Source organism: Hylobates moloch, unplaced genomic scaffold, assembly GCF_009828535.3.
Source record: "Hylobates moloch isolate HMO894 unplaced genomic scaffold, HMol_V3 SCAFFOLD_24, whole genome shotgun sequence".
NCBI lineage: Eukaryota > Metazoa > Chordata > Mammalia > Primates > Hylobatidae > Hylobates > Hylobates moloch.
In genome coordinates this window covers 21308717-21329687 of record NW_026652299.1, presented here as the reverse complement: position 1 = coordinate 21329687, position 20971 = coordinate 21308717, and the positions used below count along the sequence as shown (strand labels likewise).

At 32.8% G+C, this 20971-nt stretch overlaps 1 protein-coding gene across 3 annotated transcripts in view; it reads right to left on the bottom strand.

Moving 5' to 3' along the window:
* The window catches only part of DPP10 (dipeptidyl peptidase like 10), a 712528-nt gene that overhangs the window by 339886 nt on the left and 351671 nt on the right, over window positions 1–20971 (bottom strand). For all 3 annotated transcript variants that reach the window (XM_032146023.2, XM_058434272.1, XM_032146025.2), the window contains exon 4: window positions 19985–20079. In XM_032146023.2, the coding sequence (XP_032001914.1) occupies window positions 19985–20079 (95 nt within the window). The remainder of the gene's footprint in view (window positions 1–19984; window positions 20080–20971) is intronic.

Below are 20971 nucleotides of genomic sequence, written 5' to 3'. Positions count from 1 at the left end.
TCATTGAAATCTACTAATAACTTAAAAAAGTAGGGCAGAAAAGGTGAATTTGAGAGTAATGCCAATATTTCTCCACCCAACACTTGAGAAGAATGCCAATATTTCTCTACCCAACACTTTAATAAATTGGAAAAGCTATGGGCTGATGAAAGAAGAAAAGAAATATTGTAACTTACATATTTATGCAAATTATTTATGTGAAGTTCAGTTTGTGCTGGTCTAATGATTCTTCAAATTGTCTTAGTGCTTTATAATCATCCTTTATCAAGTATATATATATATATATTTAAATGGTGCTGTTACCTTCAAGCACAGCTGCATTAAAGAATACGCATAGGCCGGGCGCGGTGGCTCACGCTTGTAATACCAGCACTTTGGGAGACCAAGGCGGGCGGATCACGAGGTCAGAAGATCGAGACCACGGTGTACAAAAAATTAGCCAGGGTATTGCGGGACTCATAGCCCACTATGGGAGGCTGAGGCAGGAAAGCGAGAACCTGGACGGACGTGCCATTAGAATTTCAGTATGAGTTTTCCTCGCCATGGCCTTATACAATGTGTGTAACATAATACTTATGAGTATACTGGAGCTGTCCATTAGAAAGTTACTTAAATTCATTCTTGTTATGATAGCCCGTCAGGCACATTTTACAGAGTATAATTTTATAAACAAAAATAATATAATTATTATTTTAAAACATGCATATTTTAAGTATTTCAATTAATAATATGATTTTATTTCTAGTTTAAAAAAAATAATGGTTACCAAAAGCTTTGCAATTCCCATATTTATAAAAAGAAGGGAAACTATAATGTCCAATGTTAAGTAAAAAAACTTTTTTTACCATGGCTGAATTATTTCTTTTTATGAAATAGAAACAGAAAAATAATAGTGCTTCAAAGACTAAATCTTCTTGATAGCTGATGGTTCAAAGGCTCATTTAAGGTTTATATAACATCATTAATTTAGCATTATAATTAATAATTCCAAAAAATAGGAGAAAACATAGCTTAGCAAATAAAAAAGATATTTAATTGTGCCAGATTTTATATATTCATATATATTCCTCAATGATACCATATTTGATATTGCTACAGTTTCGATGTTTGACTCCTTCAAACCTCATATTGAAATTTGATCTGCAGTGTTGGAGGTGGGGGTCTAATGATAGGTGTTTAGGTCATGGGACAGGCTTCCCCATGAGTGGCTTGGTGCCATTTTTATCATAGTGAGTTCTTACTCTATTCGTTCTCATGAGAGCTGGTTGTTAAAAAGAGCCTGGCACTTCCTCTCTCTTTTTCTTGCTTCCTTTCTCACCATGTTATCTCTGCACATGCAGGCTGCCCTTTACCTTCCACTATGAATAAAGCAACTTGAAGCCCTCACCAGAAGCAGATGCCAGGGCTATGCTTTTTGCACAGTCTGCAGAACCATGAGCCAAATAAACATCTTTTATGTAAATTACCCAGCCTCAGATATTCCTTTACAGCAATACAAAATGAACTATTAGATAAGACAGATATCTATTTAGTAGATAAGACAAATATGAATTAATGGATAAGACAGATACCTACTCTATCCTTATCATTTTCTCTCTTGAATTGGATTAATCACAGCTTTTGTCTCTTCACATATTGTCATTCATGATAGATTTAGCAATTAAAAATTTAATTCCCAATTAAATTTAAGTATAAGATAAACAACAAATATATTGTAATATATGTAAAGAATGGCATATCATATAACCATGAGAATGACATAAAAATAGAATATCTTATAAAATAACTGGACTACAGGTTAAATGCAAGTATGCATGAATCAGTAAAAAAATGCTGAGTGATAAAGGGAAGTATAAGATGATCATGGACTGCCTGATGCCTCTTTCAAAAGTTCAAGACCAACTAAGATTAAATTATACATTATATAGGCAAACATACCTATGTATCAAAGCAAACTGAGTTAGACATTAACCAGAAACCCAAGGATATAACAATAATTTACATAGTGAATTAATTTAAAAGTTGAGTTTTCATTTACTAAACTTGCACTTTAATTCCCCAAGGTTGAAAGCCATACTTTATACAGGTCATTTTATCAGAAACATCCATTAATAGCTCGTAAGCACAGTTGAGGAGACCAGTGGTTGTTTGCAACTATGACTGAATAAACCTCCCTCCTCCTGTTTCCTGAAATACACGTGCAATTGCTTCCTTATGGTATATACCTAGGAAGTAATTTTTAGATTGTAGGGCATGTGAATGTTATACTTCACACAATAATGACAAAATTTTACCCAAAGTAAAAACACAAATGACATTCCTGCTATCAAGGAGTAAGAGGCTCTATTATTCCACAGTCTTTCCAATACATGGTAACATCAGGGTTAATCTTTGCCAATAGGATATGTGAAAAATACTATCTTCTTGTTGATAAGTATTCATGTTTCTGAATTATGTTAAGCAGCTTTTAAATTTATCAACAATGTTTTTTGATAAAAGTCCATTTATAATTTTTGTTCATTTTCCATTTATTTGGAAGACTTTTTACATATTAATTACATTAACATTTTCTAAGTTAACTAAGAGTTTTCATTATGTCTTTATAATTTACAACTTAGCATATTGGTATGCTAAAATATCTCCATCCTCTAATTTTAACATGAAATTATAATAGATTTAGGATGCAAGCAACAAAAAATACAAAGATATGACCATTAAGAAGATTCTGAATGTGCAATTCATTTAAAAAAAAAAAAAAAGAAGAAGAACAAGGCTCGGGTTTTCAGCTTAGAATATCGATATTTCTTGAATATATTAACAGATGTAACATTACACCTCCTGCTCGGGACTCCTAATAATAGATTGATTTGCTGTTTCCTGTTCATTTGTCAGTATCCTTTTGATAAGCAGAGATATCATAAATGACCCTTCCATGCCAAAGCAAATAACAAAAATAAAGGAAAAGAATAATTTTAGATTTATATCCCTGGTGGCACTTTCTGCTTAGTTGGGGAAAGAAAGAAGGCCTGTAAAATCAAGTCAAATTTAGTGACAATGACAATAAGAAACAATCAAGAGCTGCCTCCAGATTCAATGTCTTGAGCCAAATCTCAAGCTCTGAAGTAAGAACAGGGTTCTCTTTTATTGTCTCCCAAGAACAGCTGCAAACACTGCTGATCTCCTCAACTGTGCTTAGGAGCTGAGGCAGACATTCACTAGTTGAGTTGTCATGCACTAAACTTCCATTTTTATGGCCCAAATCCAAAAGCCTTTTCTTGTATTGTCCACTTTCTCAGAAAAGTTCACTAATAGCTTCAATTTTTTTGTGAAGTGTGTAGAATGCTAAGATAAATCAGTTTTCTGCATGTTTTTCGATGTCCAAATAGAGGCTGAATTAAGCCTAAGGCTGGAAGAAGGTGTTCAGTGTGTGTGTTTATTTTTTCGTTATTCATTTTATTTCATTTTAAAAACTGAAGGAAAATTTAGGGGTAAGATTTCCAACTCTTACAGGGTAGATAATTCCTCCAATTTTATTAAACAGGTGTTTATAACTGAATGAGTTAGTTATAGACATTTACTCACAACTGTTCCCATTGTTCTCTCTTCCTTTACATTCATTCATTTCTTCTTTCAGTCCAGTTTCAACAGATAAAGGTTTATTAAGATACGTGAAACACAGAACATCCTTTCAGTGGACTTTACAGATATTAATGAATGAATAATTCCAGTTGGATTAAGACTAAGTACAAATATTTTTTAAAAAATGTTCCTTCCATGAATGCCATTTGCAAAGTCCCAATATGAAAGACTTATGCACAGGAATTCAAACACCAGAAAACAACAATGGCCAACGCACATATAAAAAGATGATTCTCAACCTCTCTCATAATTAAATAATTGTAAATCCACGTAAGGATTAAATTCTATCTTTTCTCAGTCAAATCAAAAATAACTAAAAGGTTGAACAATACCCAACAACAGGAAGAGTGGACTAACAGACAGTATCATATGCTATTGGTGGGTTTGATAAATGAAATTTGATACTATCTAATAAATTGCAATATAAACTTTCTTTGACTCACCAATACACTAGAATATAGTTAGCCTACATATATATTTGAAATATGCCTGCTTTGCTGTTTGTTTGTTTATGTTTGTTTTGGAGCAGTAATGTAATAGAAAAATATTTAAACCACTGGTAATACATCATACAAGAACACTTTATGGTGCTATTACATTATTTTTTTGTTTTAAAAAAGTTCATATAAAAAGCTCTTCAAGATACATTAAGTGGATAAAAAGTATAGACCATATGTGCTGTTGAAATTAAATATAATGTAGACATATACACTTACATATACACATAAACACACATATAAATGTATATATTATAGAATATTATATTGTTTATGTATAGATCCATGAGGATACATACAAATGTATTTCTGTAGAAGATTTTTGACAGGTACAAATATTTACATGGCTTCATTCAAAAGTGGGTACTGACTGATGAAGGGGGCATTTTTATTATATATACATCTGTGACAGTTCTATCTAACAGAAATTTCTGTGATGATGAAAATGTTTTATCTCTATGCTGTTCAGTGTAGTAGCTGTTGGTTTCATTTAGCTATTGAAAACTTGTAATGTGGCTAGTGTGACTGAAAGATGGAATTTTAAATTTTACATGATTTTAATTAAAAATAAATTTAAGTGGCCACATGTATCTAATGAACCTCATATCAGATAGTGTAAATATTTATATTTTACAATATATATTTTCATTATCTTGTTTTAAAAAATGTCACTGGAAGACCCTGAGAGTAATATTTAGATTATTAGACCATGTTTTATTAAAATTATAAAGTTACTATTTTAAGAGACACATATAAATAATGTATAGAGTGAGACATATCCAATATTTAAAAAGAAGGAAAACCATGAAGACTATAGAGAAGAAAAGGAGAAATATGTAGAAACCAGTTTTAAAAAATAATGACTCTAAACTTCTCAGTTTGATAAAACATAATATATATACTTAAGAAGTTCAAAAAATTCCAAGTTTCTACTTAAAAAAATTCTACTCAAAAAGATCCTCACGTAGATACGTCATAGTCAAGTTGACAAAACTTAGACAAAGAGAAATTAATGAAAATAGCACTAAAAACATAACATCACATACAAGGAACCCTCAATTATAATAACAGCTGACTTCTCGTAAGAAACCATAGAGATCAGAAGAGATTTAGGTTGATGTCTTCAAAGTATTAAAAGAAAAAGCTTGTCAACAAAGAATTCTGTATCGAGCTAAACTTCCTCTCGTACAGGAAGGATAAATTGTCATTTCTAAAAAAACAAAACCTGAGACCATTTGTTACTATTAGCCTTGCTCTAAGGAAACACTAAAGGAAGAAGTCCTTCAGGCTGAAATGAAATGACAATAAACAGTCACTTGAAACCACATGAAGACATAAAATGACCTAGTAAAAGTATCCACACAGTTATTATGAAAGACAACATAAACACATTTGCTTGTAACTCCTTTCTTATCGTACTTGTTTTAGAACATAGCTGCATAAAAACAATTATTATAAAACTGTGTTGATTGGGTTATAACATATAAAGATATAACTCGTATGAAAATTATAGTACAAAGGGGTGAAAAACATGAAATGAAATTGGAATAATGTTTGTATACCATTGAAATTAAATTAGTATTTTATCTGAACAAATTTATTCTAAATTAAGATGCTAGTTGTAAATTACAAGGCAATGGCTAAATAAATAACACAAAAAATAGTAAAAAGGAAAAATAGCAAATATAAAAGATACAGCAGAAAATATCTAACAAAAAAGGAGTGAGAAATCCAAGAATGGAGAAACAAAAATGACATATGATATGTAGAAAACAAATATTATTAAATAAATGGCCAATATATGTTCTACCTTATTAATAATTGCATTAAATGAAAATAAACACATGAATCAAAATGTGGAGGTTGACAGGATAAATTTTTTTTAAATAATCTAATTATATACTGTATACAAAGGATATATTCTAAATTCAAGACACTAATAAGTTTAAAATAAAAAGGTGAAAAACGTATACCATGAAACTGGTAAACAAAACAAGGATAGAATGGTTTCACTAACATCAAAAGAAATATACTCTAAGGCAAAAATTCTTACTAGAGACAAAGATAAAAATTATGCAATAATAAAAGGGCCATTCTATCAGAAAAATAAAACAATTATAAATATGTATGCACATATAGCAGAGGTCACAAATATATGAAGCAAAAATTTATAGAATTGTAAGGGAAAATAAACAATTTAATAATAAATAGTTGGAGACTTCAAAACCTTGATTTCAGCAATGGATAGAACCAGTAGGCAGAACATCAATAATAAAATAGAAGACAAACAACATTATAAAGCAAAAAGATCTTACAGACAGAAAATGCTAGCAGAAAATACACACATACTTATGAGGTCCACATGAAATATTTTCTAGGTGAGATCATACGTTAGGCCACAAAACATGTTTCAATGAATAGAAAAGTATTGAAATTATAAAAAGTATGTTATTTGACCCAAATAAAATGATATTAAAAATCAATAATGGAAGGCAATTGGGGAAATTCACAAATATATAGATACTAAACAACAGTTACCTAAATAACCAATGAATCAAGAAATAAATAACAATGGAAATAATAAAATGCTTTGAGAAGAATGAAAATGAAAACACAAAATACAAAAATTTATGATATATAGTAAAGAAGAGCTTACAGGGAAATTACTAGCTGTAAAAATCTATATTAGGAACAAAATAGAGAGAGAAAGAAAGTAAAGAGAAAAAAAGGAAGAAGAAAAGAAAGAAAGGAAGAAAGAAAGAAAAAGAGGCCAAGTGCAGTGGCTCATATCTGTAATCTTAGGCCATGTGTGGTGGCTCATGTCTGCAATCCTCCCTTTGGGAGGCTTAGGTGGGAGGATTGCTTGGGGTAAGTCATTCACAACCAGCCTGGGCAACATAGTATGACACAATCTAACAAAAAATTAAAAATTTAGCCAGACATGGTGGCTCATGATTGCAGTCACAGCTTCTCAGGAGGCTCAGGCAGGAAGATTGCTTAAGCCTGGGAGATTGGGGCTACAGTGAGCCATGATCACACCACTGCACTCCAGCCTGGGCAACAGAGTGAGACTCTGTCAAAAAGAAAGAAAGAAAAAGAAAAGAGAAGAAAAGAAAGGGAGAGAGGCAGGAAGGAAGGAAAGAGGGGAGGGAGTGGGGAAGGGAGGGAGGAAGTCTTGTGTGGTGGCTCACACCTGTAATCCCAACATTTTGGCAGACCAAGACAGGAGGATCGCTTGAGCCCAGAAGGTCAAGATCAGCCTAGGAAACATAGTGAGACCACAGTTTGACAAAACCTTTTTTAAAAAAATTAGCTGTGCATGGTGGCACACATCTATAGTGCAGATACTCAGGAGGCTGAGGTGGGAGGATCACTTGAGACTGGGAGGTTGAGGCTGCAGTGAGATATGATTGTGCCACTACACTCCAGACTGGGTAACAGAGTGAGATCCTGTCTCAAAAAAAAAAAAAAAGAAGAAGAAGAAGAAAGAAGAAAATAGGGCAAGAAGAAAATAAATATCTCAAATTAATAGCTTAAACTTCTACCTAAAGAAGTTAGAAAAAAAACAAGAAAACTAACACAAGCAAGCAGAAGGAAGGAATTAATAAAGCTTAGGTGGAAATAAGTTACATCTAGGCTAAAAAAACAATAGAGAAAATGAATAAGGCTGAGAGTTTCTTCCTTGAAAAGAAAAGTAAAATTGGCAAGCCTCTAGATAGATGTATGAGAAAAAATAAAAAGATCCAAATTACTAAAATCAGGCATGAAAGAAGAGGCATCAGTACCAACCTTACAGGAATGAACATATAACAAATACTATAAAATTGTTTATCAACAAATTCAGTTATTTAGATCAAAACAAGAAGTCTTAGAAAGACATAAATTTCAGAAGTAGTATATATTTTGAATAGGCTTATAACATGTAAAAGGATTGATGAAATAAATTTAAAACTTCCTGTGAAAAAGAAGCCTAGGCCATAATGGTATCATCAGTGAGTTCCATGAAACATTAAAAAAAAAAAAAAATCCTTCACAAACTTTTCCAAAAAATAAAAGGAGGAAGCAATTTGCTACTTATTCTATAGTATATAGCAATTTGCTACTTATTCTATAAGTATAATTTGCTACTTATTCTATTAGGCTAGTATTATCTTGATATCAAAACCAGACAAAGACATAATTGGAAAAAGCTACAGACTGATAGCCCCTTATGAGTATAAAGAGACTGGACTACTAAACAAATTCAGCAATGTGGCAGGATAAGCAATCAATACACAAAAATCATTACATTTCTATACACTAGCTGCAAACAATTTAAAGATGAATTGGAGTAAACAATTCCATTTATAATGGCCACAAAAGTAATAAAATACCTAGTAACAAATTCAACAATAAAAGTATGATTTTTAGATGGAAAAATACAACACATTCTTTTAAGAAATTGAAAAACATCTAAATAAATTAAAAGACATTGTATGTCTACAGATCGGAACCTTGTTAGGGTAGCACTATTTTTCAAATTGATCTACATAAGCAATATAATCACTATCAAAAGTCTTAGCTTCCTTTGAATTTGTTTGCAAATTTTACAAGTTAATCTTAAAATTCATATGGAAATGCAAGGGACACAGAAATCCAAATTTGAAAAAGAAGAACAAAGTTCAAGGGCTCACACATCTTAATTACAAGTCTCACCACATAGCTACAGTAGTCAAGACTGAACTACTGGCCTAAGGATAAACATATAGATTAATAGAATAGAGAGTCCCAAGACAAAACCATATATTTGTGGTCAACTGACATTTGATAAGGGTGCCAAAATTATTCAACAGAAAAAAAAATCTTTTCTTTTCAAAAATGTTACATGGATAATCATATTTCCACATGCAAAAGAATAAATGTGGACCTCTTTCCTCACATCATATTAAAAAAATCCACTCAAAATGTATCATAGAACTAAACATAGGAATAAAAATCTGTTATGTTCTCAAACATACAAAAAGAAGTTAGTTTAAATTAACAATGTATAGAAAACTAAAGAAAAAATAGATTTGACTTTATCAACATTTAAATCTGGTGCATCAAAAGACACCAACCAGAAAGTGAAAGACAACATACCTGGGAGAAAACATTTGAAACTTATGTATCTGACAAGGAGTTTGATTTTTAATATATGAAAAAAATCTTAACAATTTAACAACTTAAAAGAAAAGAGCTCAGTAAAAAATGGGCAAAGAATTTGAACAGACATTTCTCCAACAAAGATATACAAATGATCAATAAGCACATGAAAAGATCCTTAATATCATCAATAAATTAAGAGAATACAAATAAATGCCATGGCAAGATATTACTTCACACCCACTAAAATGGCTAAAATCAAATAGGTAAGAACATGTTTTGTAGAGATGTGAAGAAATCAAGCCCCTCTTATACGATTGCTAGGAAGGCAAATCCATGCAACCACCTTAGAAGTTCCTCAAACCGCTAATACAGAATTACCATATGATCCACAACTCTGCTCCTTCTTTTTAAGAAGTGGAGACTTTTTTTTTTTTGAGACAGAGTCTTGCTCTGTTGCCCAGGCTGGAGTGCAGTGGTGTGATCTCGGCTCACTGTAACCTCCACGTAGGAGTGGAGACTATTTTTAATTTAAAGGTTTATTTTTCACATTTGAATCAAGAAATGTGACACCCTAAATACTGTTTGAAAGATTTCCCCACTTAGTTACTAAATGCCGCTTAACAGATATTTTCATCCAACCATACGCTCAAACCTGGTTCTCACCCAGAATTCCCCATCTCAATGGTTAACTCCCCTTTCATTTAAGACATACAACCAAAATCTCAAGAACTATCCCTGATACATCATTCTAACCCCTATCCCCAACCAATACATTCTTATTTTGTTACTTTCTTTTTATTTTACTTATTATTATCATCCAAATCTTCCGCTTCTCTGCTGCCACTGCCTAAGTCCATTTGCTTATAATCTCAAGCCTAGGCCATCCAGCAGTGTCTTTATTTGTCCTCTCTTGAGCCACAACTTTCAATTTTAACTTACTCTCTCTCACTTCAACAGAAACATATTTGTTTCCAAAAGCAAATCTGATCATTTTTGAAAATTCAGCACCATGACCCGCGTGATCTGGCCACTACTTATTGCTCCAACCTGTTTTCCCCTTCCTTGTGCTGCTCCCACTACCATGGCATTCTTCGTTTCTAATACTGCATGCCTCATGCCTGTCTCACTATGCTCAAGCCATAGTCTGGCTTAGTCAACTTATCTGCAGTCATCTTCATCTCTTATTTACTTATTTATTTATTTAGAAATAAAGTCTCGCTCTGTTGCCAGGCTGGAGTGCAGTGGCGCTATCTCAGCTGACTGCAACCTCCGCCTCCCGAGGTCAAGCGATTCTCCTGCCTCAGCCTCCTGAGTAGCTGGGACTAGAAGCACATGACACCTCACCCAGCTAATTTTTGTATTTTTAGTAGGGATGGGGTTTCACCATGTTGGCCAGGATGGTCTCGATCTCTTGACCTTATGATCCATCCGCCTCAGCCTCCCAAAGTGCTGGAACTACAGGCATGAGCCATTGAGCCCGGCTCGTCTTCATTTCTTTAGGGAAGCTTTCCGTGACTTATTTAAAACAGATACGGCCAATGCATTAGAAATTCTGACATGGATATTAAGCAATAAAAGTAAAAGCAACATTTAACTTTCATTCTTATATTCCTATACTTTGCAGTTATTCTATATCATAAATTGTAAATGTTTATATATCTAATTATTTGATTAGTGCATATCTCCCTTAATACATAATGAGATCCTTATGGCAGGAGCTCTCCTATTTTCTCTCCTATTTTCTATTGTATCTTCAGCTGTAGTTGTAGTTGGAACAGAAAAAGCACATAAAATATTATGGAGTCATTGAATTAAATAATCATAGGCAATATAATATATTTTAAGCCCCAAGAGATAACAGATTGCATGTCTATGTTCTATTTATTATAAATTTGTTAATTTTATTTCAAGATTTTTTCAACCAGGCTTCTAAAAATTCCTCTGTTATACTGTTATACACAGGAAACATGCATAAACATGTACATATAAGAACTAACCATGAAGTAGATTCTATTGTCAAAAATTGTGGCAAAATATTCAAAATAGAATTACTCATTTAATGACATTTAAAACCTCGGAGACGATGCTGATTCCTCTATTTCCAACAGGTTGAAGGTAATTAACCAACAAAGCCCTACCCATTTTATCTCCAAGCAAATCCTCCACGCACCTACTTTTTACCTTCTCCAATAGCATACCTGTACATAGTTCACGCCCCGCATCTTCTCTTATTTGTACCACTGCAATAGCCTTCAGAATGGTCTCTCAGTTTCTACTTTAGTATCCCTAGAAAATGCTCCCCATACAATTGACAGAGTGTACTTTTAAAATATGACTCAGATATTGCCACCTTCTTTCTTCAGAGTGTACTTACTGCTCACAAAATAAAACCTTGACCTACAAAACTCAATATAAATATTTCCCCTAGTTATCTCATTGAGTTCATCTTGTAACATTCTCCACCCACATCCACCACTTACGTATTTTCTGTTCTTGGAATAGATCTATATAGTTTGAACCCTATGTTGTTTGTAATTACAGGCCTTGCAACCTATACAACTCTTCAATTTGACCTTGAAATGTTATCTCCGTAGTGAGCCTTTCCTAAGCACCTAATCATTCTCTAGACCTCACCCTATGTTATTTTTCAACAAGGATTTAAAATTACTAGCTGACATTTTCTTGTATTTTCAATTAATTACTCATTTATTATCAGTCTGACAAACTTGCCTTGCTCACCATTGTATCCCCAGAATCTGGAATATTATCTGACACACAACAGGGATCCAAACAACACTTGGAAAATAAATTAATAAAGTAATAAGGCATAATGAGTCATTTCAACAATGACGCAGAAACATCATAAAGATGGAGAGGTAGAAATATCTCTACAAGTTTTTAAGGGACAAAAGAAATTCAAATATAAACTAGAGTATTTCAGCCAGATACATCAGGGGAAAGAAGAGAAGTAGAGTAGTAGTTCACAGTAATAGGTGCTGCTTGCTGTGGGGTGTGTGTGTGTGTGTGTGTGTGTGTGTGTGTGTGTAATGCAGCCAAGGTTGTTATCCTTTGTTCACAAGGCAATATTTCAACAAGAATTGAAAACATTTGGATGGAAAGAATGATGACACCGGTTATAGTCATCATAATATTTAAAATATGTTAAAAACAAATACGATGACTTCAGACAAGTTAAGGCAAACAAAGCCATGTAAACCACACTTACAATTTTCCTCTTTTCCACTCACTATATAATGTTTCCTTACTGATTATCTGGTAGTAAAATAGATAGACTGACTGACTGATTGATAGATATAGATAGATCAATATTTGCATAGATAGATCTATATGTAGATATCTATCATCTATCTGTATTATGTGAACATATGAATAAATACATACAAACGTACACATATTTAATTCAAGCATCTTTCCTAAAAGGGTTAAGTAAAAATTCCACAAATAAACGTAGATATTTTTTATATATAAAAAACTAAAGGATCATTATTTATTTTTACATTTCTTTAAAAGGTATTTTGAATGGAATTCTCAGCTAGTAATATTAAAAACAACACTGGATTAGGAGTCAAGAAATGTTTGCCCTAGTCTCAAGACTACACTAGATATATTGAGCAAGTCTCTCTATTTCTCTGGGTCTCAGTTGTTTTTTATTTTTTTAAATTTACACTGAAGTAGGAGACAGGGAAAATGCTTTCTAGCTCTACAATGAGCTGTCATTATCATTTAATGTTTACCAAAAATTGAACTTCCCTGAATGCTCATGCATGTTTCACAAGCAAACTAAAATACTAATTTAATATATTTCCAATATACTATTAAAATATCTGTATTATGTAATGTGGAGTGTGGAAGGGCTGCAGAAGTTTTGGCAACGCATAGTTCTACATCATCAAAGCTGTGTGGACTGAAGTATTATGAAAGATCAAAAGAGGGGAAAATTATTTTTATATCATCAACTTCAAAAGCTTGAAAAGTTTCTTGAAAATGTATTTTGTTTGCTTAAGTTCCATCATAAAGTAATAAAATACTGAGTGTTATTATTTTATAAAATTTCTATTAATAATTTTAGTTTATAAACTATAATTTATATATTTATGGGGCAAAATGTGATGTTCTGATATATATGGAAGAATACACAATGTGGAATGATTAAATCAAGCTAATTAACATATTCATCAGCTCCCATATCCATCTTTTTGTAGTAAGACATTTTAAATTTACTCTCTAATTTTGAAATACACAATACATTATTCTAACTCTGGTCGCCCTGTTGTGTTTCTCTAAAGCTTATTATTTCTTCTGTCTGACACTTTGTACCCTTTGACCAATATTTTTAAAAATTTCTAATTGGCTTCCCATGTCTGGGAGACAGCAATATATAAAATTATTCATAAAGAAAATGAAGGGGAGAAATATCCATCAAATGTTTAAACTAGAGCCTCGACTTGCTCAAGATGGACTGACTGGTCCTTGATACAAGTCAGAGAGCTGACCTCTCAGGAAGCCAAATTCCAAAACAATCGCAAACAGTTGTTATAAATCTAGCTGCCTGTTGGTTTCCAGCACCCTGTCTGACACCTCCAGCTCCAAAGAAACTAAATAAGAATCTTCTAAAAAAATCAGCACTGGAATGGTAATCCTTTTAAAGCATATATCTGAGAGGCTCTGTCAGACAAGACTGAACCAAGCTCTAGTTCATATAACTAAACAAGTGTCATCTAATTTATTTTTGTCATAATTTTATTCCTATATGAAGGAAACAATTTAGTTATATTATTTTTAATATTATTTTTATATTACTCAGATAATTTTATTTTTATATTACTTAGATAATTTTGTTTATAAGGATGACTTACTCATTCAACAATATGTATAACCATTAAATGGCTATGAATGTGGATTTATTAGTAACACTATCATTATTGGCAATAAAATGGTCATAGCATCTGAGATACTTTGTCCTCATGAATAAGTTAGTAGAACCTAATTTCTAGATCCTTTATAATGTTAATTTAGGGTAAAAAATAATATTGTAGTAATCAATTTTAGCCCTTTAAACCTATGCAGAACTGTAGGAATAACTGCTTGAAACTGCAGGGTAATCCTGTCATACCTGCAAACACATAGAAGCAACAAGACTATTTCCTCTCACACTTTTAATTAAAATAGTGCCTGAGTAGACTTCCAGGGTAAGGATCAGAAATTTTCTTTCTAATTTCCCTGTTTAAATGACCACCACTTTTAAAGCTATGCTGGAATTCACTTTCACATATATCTAACTTACAGAAAATTCTGAAGAGCCTAAATGTCTATGGTAGATTCAGTGTTTTCTTCCATAAATAAATACAGAAAGTGTCTAATCTTTGCTGAAACATGTATTATTCCATTTGTTTCCCTGAATGTACATCAATGTTACATCCTATTTTGATGACTGAATTGGAAATTACCTAAATAATGTAAATAAACATAATAATCATTTTTAAATAAATATTGTGGATATAAGTATCTAAATATTTTCATAGTGGATGATAAAAATAAGATAAATACGAAGGTATGTAGCACAGGAAATGGTAACTGCTATAGCAAGGGGAAGGACATGCCCAAGCAAAAGATGATGAAATTCAATTATTCATAAGCACAATGCAGCAATGAAAGCAATTATGCTGACTGGAGTCCCCAGTAGCCATCAGTTTTTAACCTCTATCTTAAAAAGGAACAACTGCTTCCTAGTTAAAAAAAAAAAAAAAATTGGCAATAGCCAAATAAGTGATATTAACTTATCTGAACAAAAATGTCTCAATCAGAAGTATCATCCAAAAATTGTAAGAAAACTGGGTCATACTTTTATTTTATACTCAGCAATACACACAAGAGAGGAAGCCAAGGCCAAATGATCCTACTCATGCATGCTGGTCTTCTTTGCAGGGTTGTTCTTAAAAAGAAGAAAAGTACCTGAAACTAATAAAGCTGGAAGCCACAGCTTAATATCTCCCTTAAAATTATCAATTTAAAAGTCATTACTTTGATCCCACCTCAAAAAACTACCTTGTAATTATCAGAGGGTTTCTCTTTTATCTCTGTCTAGAACAGTTTCTCAAACTCTACGCTCCTGACATTTCTGGTTGCATTAAGTGTAGGATGCACATTTCTGACCTCTACTCCCTAGATTCCCAGAGCAAACCACTCACATTCATTCAGGACAATCAAAAATGTCTCCAGAGCTGACAAATGTCTCCTGGGAGCAAAATCACCCCCAGTGGAGAAACACTGGTCTAGAGAAAGAAAGAAACAATACTGTCAAAACACAACATTGATATGTACAGTTCCGGTGGCTTCACTGATTAATCAGTATTAGTTGCAATACTGATGTCTATCACTACTGGGATTCCAACAGATACTGAGTAGACCAAATCTTACAAATAATTAACAAATTCTCCATTACTATTGGCCATTATGTGAGGCCACACGGCCAATCGAATTTTCTGATAATGTTTCCTCATCTCAAATTTTATAAGGCAAAATTTTCAATGCCTTTGTTCAGTAATTCTTTATCTGTGCTACCATGTTTGTTTTTGTTGTTGTTGTTGTTTTAATAGGGCACCTATTTACTCAAACACAAATTGAATAGTAAGTTTCTTGATTTCAGAGTGGTACAGAGTTGGATCTATCACCTCCATATACCCAGCAGCACAACAAATAAAACAACAAAGAAACAAAACGAAAAACACTAGGATGACATCCAAGCCAGCTGATGCTATCTCTAGGCATTATAAATCAATGAATCTTCCTTGGTTCTTCCCAAATCTACTATTTTGTAATGGCCTATATATAAATAAACAGTTAGACCAATGAATATGTAACTAACATTTTGTTTGGAATCATTCTGCTGCCATGTATGAATTTCTTTCCTGTGTTATGGCTATTTTTAATAGCATGTATTTAAATAGGCTTACAGAGTTTCAGAGATTTCAGATTAGATTCTTATCTCTCAATTATTCCTTTTCATATTAATGCATAACATATATATTCTAGGGGGCCAAGCTCCATGACTCACGCTTGTAAACCCAGTGCTTTGTGAGGCCACCAGAGGAGGATCACTTGAGGACATAGTTCAAAATGAACCTGGACAACATAGTGAGACCCCATTTCTAAAAAAAAAAAAAAAAAATGTTTTAAAAAATTAGCCGAGCCAGGCTGGGCACGGTGGCTCACGCTTGTAATCCCAGCACTTTGGGAGGCTGAGGTGGGCGGATCACGAGGTCAGGAGATCGAGACCATGGTGAAACCCCCTCTCTACTAAAAATACAAAAACATTAGCCGGGCGTAGTGGCGGGCGCCTGTAGTCCCAGCTACTCGGAGAGGCTGAGGCAGGAGAATGGCGTGAACCCGGGAGGTGGAGCTTGCAGTGAGCTGAGATTGCGCCACTGCACTCCAGTCCGGGTGACAGAGCGAGACTCCGTCTCAAAAAAAAAAAAAAAAAAAAAATTAGCCGAGCCTGGTGGCACACACTTGTGGTCCTAGCTACTCAGGAGGCTAAGGCAGGAGGTTCACTTGAGCCCAGGAGTTTAAAGGCTGCAGTGACCTATGATTGCACCACTGCATTCCAGCCTGGGCAAGAGACCAAGAGCTTGTGTCTTAAAAAACAAAAAAGATACATATTTTTAAAATCTTTACTTAAGCACATGGGGCTTGGACTTACGTTTACAACCCCCTTATAATTTCAAAAAGTGATTTGATAAAACAATTTATGGCTGCTGGTATTTTCAGCTATGGCCACTGGTGATATTCAAATTATTGACAGCGGAAAGAGTACAGCTAATACTTAGGAAACATTTTCCTCATTATGACATTGTGACTGAGCTTTTGTTTGAAATAGTTCTGGCTTTAAGAGATAACATTTCCAAACACTTAGAAATTATAAAGAGCAGTTTTGAGGCTTACTCCCATCCTCTAATTCAAAAGTTGTATGCCCTTTAATTTCCTCCTTTCATTAGAAATCCACCTACCTTCAATCCAAAAGAATGCCTTAACACAATTATTTCATTTTTTAAAAAGTATTTCTTATTTTGGCAACCATGCCCAATATTTATTTTAATCATAGAGTCTGCTAACCGTGATTACATAACCAAAAGTACACAGCAATCATATTTAAAATGTGTTTAAGCTGAAAAGTGATAATATGATGTTAAATTATCTTAATTTTTAAAATAAATTTGTAGTCATATTTTAGCATAATATATCTTACTATAGAACAGGCCATTCTGTTATGACATTTTTATCAACAGTATATTTATTTTCTCAAACAACTTGTCATTTTTTCATTTCAAAGCTTTTTATACTGATCTGACCCAATTAATTATTATTATAATTAAGATATTGATAATTGCTCACAGAAAAGGCAGCAATATGTTTCAATAAAATATATTTTTCAACAGAGTTTCCTAGAAGCAAAATTAAATCCCGGTTTTAGCCTAATGTTAGTATTAAAAACATAAGTGTATTAAATAATGCCATCTTGAAGTTAGGAGAAAATGATTAAACAAGCTCCTTTGAAATCATCTGGAATTATGGTAATTCCTATGTTTGATCTCAGTTTTGGCTAACTGGTTGTAAACTGATGCCACCTTCCACTCCCCTAACCCCCTCCCCGACATCGAATTTAGACACCTCTAGGACTTATAAATTGCTTAATTATCTGTGTTGTGACATAAATGTCCTTAGGGAGCCTATGAATCTTAGAAGACAAGTAAATTAGAATATTTGCTAAATATGACCCTGTGGTAATTAAGAGTCATGGCTAACATAGAGGAGAATAGAAAGAGACCTCAAAAGGATTTAAAAAGATACAACACAAAAGCACAAAGATAAAACAGCATTAATTAGCACATGGAGAAAACCACAATGATATGAGATGGTAATGGTGTGTAGTACCAACAAAAGAATTGAGATAATGGAATACTAATCTAAAAGTTCTGTTTGTTTTGGTTTCCTTTTTGATGTATTATGGAAGATAAAAAAGTAATGAATAAATAATGGAAAACAAAAACATAATTAGTGATGGGGGAAACCTCATTGACTTGTGTAAATGAGTATTTAATGAGGCACGGTCACATAATAGAATAATTGATGTACTGAGTATATCTAACCTGAATGCTTGGCTACTGAGGGCCTAGATCTCCATAAAATTATGTTACCTTATGAAGAAAAAGCAAAAATTAAAATGCATTCAATTTTTGTTCCCCAAACTAATTTTATTAAAAATCCATTCATTCTGACTGTAATCCATGTATTATTATCATACCTTCTCATCATTATCGATTCTGGAATTCTGTCTCCTATCCTATCTTCTTACTAATGGCTAATTTTCCACTATTGACAGTATTTCTCAATGATTCTCTAGGCTTTTTTCTAGTATCCCTGAGGACCCTCCACTGAAGAAATAGTAAATAATGCTGTATACTGTTTATTAAAATTCTCCATAAGGGTTAGTATTATCTCCCAAAGGAAATCCACATTCTTAGACAGTAGGCAATCTGCTGTACACATCCTTGACATCCCACGAGTACCATTAAGAGTTGCACACAAAGTAGCTATTCTTTGATTCCCTGTAAATTAGTTTAAAAACAAAAATGTCATTATTTTTCTTCTGGCTGATGACCTCAGTATTAATGTACATTAGTTGGCTGGTTAAATTTAGCCCAATGATATACATATATAATCACTTAATGATTGTAATGACCTTTTCTCCTTAATATGTAAAAATACTAAACAGAATGTTCTTAGTCCATTTTTTCCATAGGGCCATTCCATAATAAATATGAAGATTAAATGTTCATTTTATATGTACAAGTAGAATGCATTTTTAAAAGTAGCCAATGATTTTGCTTATTTTTTTATTTTGTGGAGGTTTTCTGAGAGCTTGTACTATATTTTGTCTGTATTATATGAATTCATCTAATCGGCAGCCTATTGAAATTTTAATTACAATAAAATAGTAAGTAAATAACTGTGTACTATTTTTCATTGGTGTTGGGTAGCTAGATTTTCAACATTTGCAAAAGTGATTCATTATTGCTTACCAAATAGGTGATTATAGCTAAGTCTCCCAACCTTAGGGTACTAGATTTTTCAGAAAGACAAAGTCTGTATTAAGAGCAATATAAATACACACAGTAATTTAAACCATGTTGGCAAAACAGTGATACAAAATAAGTAAAATGGTACTGACAGAATCCTAAATTCTAAAAGTAAAACACATCAACCTCAGCTGAAGACCACCTTTAGAAAGCCTTTCCATCTGATCCAGAAAACAACAGAACTAGAAAGAAGTCAGAAAGAATGAAACGTAAAGAAGAAAAGAAAGTTAATAATAAATAAGGCTAGACTAGTCATTTTTTTAACTTTGGCATTTGTATGACTAATGTTATACATAAAATATTGGGAAAATTATTCTTTCTAAGCAAGTACTAGTTTTGGAAATATTTCTCCAATTACTAACAGGAGTAAACGGGGAGAAAATGAAGCAGATAGTCACAGGGCATTTTTTATCAATAGATTTACGGATTCTCATGATATTCCAGCCCCAACTTTTCACCTGAAATGCTTTACAAATGCTGGAGCTGAAGAATAGAAAGTTATGTACATCTAGAGAGCTTTCTAAACAGTACTGAAACGCATAAAGTAATTAATTATTCATTACTTACAAAAGTTGTGTTTTCCAATAATAATGTGGTAGCGTTTGTTTCTATATTCAGTTTAATGACATGTCCATTCTCGCTTTTATACACCACATCTGAATCTGCAACAACAAAGACATTCACAATTGACAAACACATTGACTAGGTAATATAGTAACTGTAGGGGAGAAAACGTGCAAAATAAACAGACACATTAGAATAATCATTTTTAGCCTTCAATAACCCAAGCAGATTTCTGTACTTGGCATTCATTCTCGTGGAAGATCAGGAAGCCCGCCTAACACATGGTCTATTGTGCAATGAACAGGGGGTTAGTATGAGGGCCACTCAGGTTCATGGTTTAACAAATGAAAATTAATTAAAATATGGGCAATCTGCTGCACATTCTGTGGTGAGAAAAAATGGGCAAAGAGAAGTGCCTCCAGTCTCTAAAGTAAGTCATTACTGATGATGATCCAATATTTTAACTTAAAAGTGCTGCCAGTTGACTGTAACTCTATACAGTTCTATGTCTCCTCAGATTGAATCATTCTCATGCAGACCTATTTATGGATCCAATTCTTCTACCACCACTGAATTCCTATTCAGTCTCTTGAATTCTCTTTTGGGTTGTGAATTTTTTCTGTGGTATTTTATCTGGCTTGCACAATTGCAGCTCAAAATCTGAGGCTACTACTGTATCAATGAATCAACTTTTTCAACTCTAGAAGAATTATGTCTTCATTTTAAATAATTGCATTTCTTTCAGATAATTGCTTCTACATATTTTTGAGGTAAGGTTAGCCATATTTGTTAGAAAATTAAAACATGTTAACAATATCTCTGACAGAAATTACTAATGAGGTAAAACTGACAGGATATAAGGATACTCTGGAGATAAATATATATATATATATATATACATATATACAATTATATATAATTTTATATATATAAAATTAGGTAAAAGAGAAGATAGCCACATTAAAGTAGTTTTGAATATGTTCTCTTTTT